The following is a 5553-nucleotide window of genomic DNA, read 5'->3' as shown; positions in this document are numbered from 1 at the left end:
GGGACCAACAACATAATGTTAACTTAATACTGTAAAAAATAATAATTCGTTGAATTATGCTGATAGTAGTCTGATTTTAACGTGCTTCCGTATATTACCTACAGACTAAGATGTTAATAAACCTACATTTGAAATAGTATCGCCGTAACCTAACACGGATGGCATGAAAAATGTAGGTTTTAAGTAGGACCCAAAAATAAATTAACAATTTCTTAATATATTAAAAATGTTTTAAAAGCCTCGTCTTATTAAGACTTTCTATATACATCTAAATTGATGTGTAAACCAAATAAAATCGTGTAAAGTGCTTCTACCTTCCTAATATGTAAAGCGTGACAGGAAAATATCCCGCACCTGAAAACGATAATGCTCCAGACCTACAAAGTGTGTTCAGTACGTCAGCTCTGTGTTTTTTCATTGAAGTTTATTTCAAACCATAGTGACGTCTCCTATTTAAAACATAAGCTCAGCACACCTATAGTCCAGAGTGAAATATACCAGCCCTATCAATTGTAGCATCACCAGAGGTAATATTTACAATAAACATTTAAAAGTCCGCAGGATAACCTGGCCATTAATGTACTGTAAATATGCTTCAGAATTGCGTCTTCTTCTTTTACATGAGTACATCTACGAGTCCATTTCAAGCAATGTACACAGATCAAAGAAGCTTCACAAAGAAGCCAGATTCCACAAACACTTGAAAAGTAAAAATCTAATTACTTTATTCGGTGAAACTGTACATATACAAATGAGGTCATATTTTAAAAATCAAGTAAAAAACACCAAGATTATTTTTATAAATACATATATTCTTTAAAAAAGGTGACGACTATTTACAAAATGTGTATGTAGCAATTTGCATAATTTAACAGATGTACACATGCATATAATTGATATCCAATTCGAACGCAAATCCGCCCTTCAGGGAGAATATGTGATTGTCTGCAGATGGGTATGAAGAACATACCAAAGAATGCTTAAACAGAAAAAGTGTTTTATGAGTGGCAAGGCGGACACTTCTTGCGAACGAAAGTCATATTCGTTTCAAATAAATCTCTAATATAGCACAAAAAAACAAAAATGAACATTCCACCATCCCCTTGAATTATGATCTAGGAAGCAATACTACACTTTCAGAAACGTAAAAAAAAATGTTAATCTCTGCTTTTTCTAGTGTTATAACGCATAACACTACAGCGGGGTGATTTACATGATGTGTCATTTTGTCGGAAGCTGGGCAAATGATCGGGATAATGCGACCCTTGAGCAAATGCACCCACAAAGGGAAACGGGGGGCGGGGACGGGGTTCTGCAAAGTTTGAAAGCATATTGAACATCTTAAACATTCCGGAGCAGCAACAAGTGTTCTCATAATCTGGTGGCACGTTTAGACAATGATCTAAAATATGGCACATTAGAAAAACGTTTTTTTTTTTAAAACAGAAGCATTAAAAGAATCTCCACAAGCAAAAGGAAAGAAAGTTTAAAAAAATGATTTGGTAATCTACGGCCGAAGGGCTGTTCACACAGAAATGAGACATAAGAAATTACAAGCGTGAACATTAGCTAAGATGAAACCCAGCATACAGAGGGTATGAAAACAAACTTCTGGAGCAAAGGGGGGCATTGAGCTCAATACAGATTCGAGTCCTTTTTGCTCAGATACAGTCCGCTAAGCGATGGCTTTCTTCAAACCCCGTTTAGAGACGCCGTCGTTCCTCAACCGTGTCTCCGAAAGTTCATACCGTAGTTTCACCTTGGTTGCTGTTACTAAGCCTTTTGTAAAACCTGCGCCATGACTGTAACGTCTTCCCCGACCATATCCAGAATCCCGAGGTGATGCCAACAATCATGGTCATTAAATACTTGATCATGAAAACCGTAAAGTCCGGGCTCATAGGAGCAAAGTTGTAGGCTGGGCACGGCACGGCAAAGCGCTTGCAAGTCTGCATGTGCCAGGTCTTCTCCCACTGCTCACGGAAAGCCTGCTCGTAGAAATAACAGGCGATCACGATGGTGGCCGGAACCGTGTACAGGACGCTGAACACTCCGATCCGGACCATCAGCTTCTCCAGCTTCTCGGTTTTGGTGCCGTCGTGCTTCATGATCGTCCGGATCCGAAACAGGGAGACGAAGCCGGCGAGGAGAAAAGACGTGCCTATAAAGAGGTAGACAAAGAGGGGAGCCAGGACGAAACCCCGCAGGGAATCGACGCTGTATATGCCCACATAGCACACCCCAGTGAGAAGGTCGCCATCCACTTGCCCCATGGCGAGGATAGTTATGGTTTTAGCGGCCGGGACCGCCCAGGCCGCTAGATGAAAGTACTGTGAGTTCGCCTCGATGGCTTCGTGACCCCACTTCATCCCTGCTGAGAGGAACCAGGTGAGAGACAATATGACCCACCAGATAGAGCTAGCCATCCCGAAGAAGTACAGGATCATGAACAGGATAGTGCAGCCCTCTTTTTTGGTGCCCTGCGCCACAGTCTTGTAGCCGTCCTCCTTAAACTTATCGATGCAGACCACTTTATCCTCCAGGAAAAACCCGGCGGCGTAGGCCACCGCCACCATGAAGTAGCAGCCGGACAGGAAGATGATGGGGCGCTCCGGGTATCTAAATCGCCGCATATCTATTAGGTACGTGAGCACGGTGAATAGGGTGCTCACGCAGCACAATATGGACCAAATCCCAACCCAGAGTCGGCCAAACTTCACCTCCTCCTCGCGGAAATACATCAGTCCATTGGGCTTGGTGGGTTCGCAAGGAGCCCCACAGTCCTTCACGCCCAAAAAGTAGTAATTAAGATAAGTGGGAACTTCAAGCTGCAGAGGGCAAGTGAAGGGCTGACTCGGCCGGGGTACGTTGGGAAGCAGCGTGATCTGCTCGGGAACGTATGGCGTGGGGTACGAGGTGGGGCTGCCCGTGTCCGAGGTGTTCTGCCCGACGCAGATCTCCCCCGCACCGTGCACGGGGAAATTCTCACAGCGGAGCCGCTCCGGCCACTGGAAGCCGAACTTGTTCATGAGCGCCTCGCAGCCCTGGCGCGCCCGCTCGCAGAGAGAGCGACACGGCGGGATAGCCTGCTCCAGCACCGTGCACACGGGCGCGTACATGGAGCACAGGAAGAATTTCAGGTCCGTGGAGCACTGCACTTTCACGAGGGGGTAGAATTGGTGCACCTCCAATCCGGCGTCCTCCTGATTCGTGTGCCCCAAAAGATTCGGCATAATCGTTTGATTGTAGGCGATATCCGTGCAGAGGGGAATAGAAATGGGTTGACAAAAGCCGTGTTCGGGAACGGAGATGCCCTTCTCTCCATGATACTGACCGAAACACGGCTTAACAATTAAACCTACAGTCACCAGAACACACCAGGCAATCCCAGTCCGATCTCCAATCTCTGACGCTGCCATAGTAGAACGAAGACAGCGGGCGACTTTTGAAAAAAAGTTAGGCCGATTGCTTTTACCTTGTTCGGGTGCCTTTACTATGCAGATGTTGCGATTATACTTTGTTTGAATAAAACTCTCCTTCGCTGCTTCTTAGTGCCGAAATTCCGTTCGAAATATTTCGTCCAAACGTCCTTGACGCGATTCTTATTCTAAGCGCTTTACCTCTGACTTACATGAGGGTAACAGCTGCATATACGGACACAAGCCTGGATCGCTTTTTATGGAGCAGCGGTGCACAGTTCTTATAGATTACGTACGATGTTGTCTCCACTTTAAAGCCACTATCATTTCCCCAGCCTACGATGGTTGGGATAATTATCTAAAACGTTTCAGATAAGATATTTGGAGTGCTCACTAAGATTTCAGAGGAAACCGAATGATTCTACTCGGCGACTTTTGAAGATAGTAATTTTTAAGGTTTGAAAACATATATTTCAGTAATCAAAGTTCAGTATATCAAACCTGTATTTTATAGGAAGCTTTCTTTAGTGCATTCTTGTGCTCAAAGCCGTATTTTTTAATCCTTTTGAGTTTCTTCTCTTCGTAGAACCAGCTATTATTCCTCCTACTGTTCCGTACCACTTAATTTGTGATACGGTGACAGATTTTGTAAAGAATTTCTTACTTAATACATAAAATCCTTTTTAATCTACGACTATTACAGTGTCCTCAGTTAGTACTGGAATTGACTGTAGGTCGCTTCTCTCAATAATGTTAGAGCTCTGCCTGGAACATCGGCTCGCTTCTTTAGAAAGTTTCGCTAAAGATACTGAACACGCACAATAATGTTAGGGCGGTTTCCAGGTACCCCTCATTCACAACCTAGAGTATCTCGCCACGGGGCGCCTAGAAACCACAATTTCCTGACCAATCATATGATTTGTTTTCCTTAGCGCCTTCTTCTTGATTGGATATTATGAGTTAAGAGTAAAGTAGGTGGGGTTATCGGAACTTTTCTTTAAATGTTACGTTTCATCCTTTGCAATTTTATTGTTTGATTTAAAAGCGAAGGATATGGTTTTTTTCGGAATCGTTGTTTCCGATGCGTCTGCGAAAAATAACCTGAACACAGTTATAAGAGCTCTATTCATAAGATTCCCCGATCTCATGGAATGTCACGGAAAGAAATATTAATTACAAGAAAACGAATTCACGCAGCCTACGTAGTTAAAATGACCGAAATTTAAGAATAAGCATACTGTAATTTTTGGCTGTCAAATCGCTAATCGAGTAAGATGTTTAATTCTCTCAGGTACACCTAAGGAATTCAAAATATAGCATAGACGAAGGGTTGGTGAAGCAATTTTATCCTTAAGTTTCAGAAAACATGTATAACAAGTTCTGGGGAAATTAAAGATATATTTACATTTACTGCGCCGAACAGATTTTATTTTCACAGGTGGAAAATGAGGATTTCAACTCAATAAACCAAGAAAATCGCGATTCGAAGGGTATACAATGTTTTTGGAAGGACATAATAAATAGCTAATGGTATAATTGTAATAATATGGAGTCTATGACGAAGAGCTTCTTAAACCTTGCAGGCCTTGATGTTTAATATAATGTTATTGTAATGACAACCTTTTCTCGTACGGGAATTGATCTTACCACATGTAAGGTTATGTTTAAATTGCAGAGCCGAGAACAACAATTAGCTGTACTGTTTATAGAGGCAATCAGAATAAACCAATAAGACAACGATGCTATGTAATCTTACTACTCAATAGGAATGTAACACGATAACCGCATAGCGCATATAAGCAATAGATAGATAGATAGGACTGCCGCCTTTTCTGTTTGTTGAAAACGGAGTATCCGTGAAGTCCACATGCAATTGAACTAAACAGAAAAAGGTTTGAACGTATCCAGATGAACCGCTTAAGAAGATGTAGCACTAGTTGGCTTATTCTCCAAATTTATGGCCGTCGGAATACTTCTTCTGCCACTGTATCTCCTAAGTACCTACATTCAAAAATAGTAAGAGGTCCCTTAGAGAGCTGCAATAATGGTGATATTTATTACAGTGTTTATGACTGGAAATGTGTAGTGTCCTTTGTAAATCTCTTTCGGCTCCTTGGAAGAGCGATTCTACAAA

The 5553-nt window shown here is 42.3% G+C and overlaps 1 protein-coding gene across 1 annotated transcript; it reads right to left on the bottom strand.

The window, feature by feature from the left end:
* Window positions 1-574: 574 nt before the first annotated feature.
* On the bottom strand, window positions 575-4273 carry LOC125725208 (frizzled-7-A-like). Its single transcript, XM_049001931.1, has one exon. It carries the CDS (start codon window positions 3417-3419, stop codon window positions 1743-1745), a length of 1677 nt encoding a protein of 558 aa, XP_048857888.1. The 5' UTR covers window positions 3420-4273; the 3' UTR covers window positions 575-1742.
* Between the last annotated feature and the right edge of the window lie 1280 nt (window positions 4274-5553).

Source organism: Brienomyrus brachyistius, unplaced genomic scaffold, assembly GCF_023856365.1.
Source record: "Brienomyrus brachyistius isolate T26 unplaced genomic scaffold, BBRACH_0.4 scaffold62, whole genome shotgun sequence".
NCBI classification, from domain to species: Eukaryota; Metazoa; Chordata; class Actinopteri; order Osteoglossiformes; family Mormyridae; genus Brienomyrus; species Brienomyrus brachyistius.
The sequence above is the reverse complement of the archived record's forward strand: the minus strand, read 5'-3'. Positions and strand labels throughout refer to the sequence as shown.

What these genes read in the sequence shown, in the direction of transcription:
- LOC125725208 (XM_049001931.1), bottom strand. Translation starts at nt 3,419, where the DNA reads ATGGCAGCGTCAGAGATTGGAGATCGGACTGGGATTGCCTGGTGTGTT.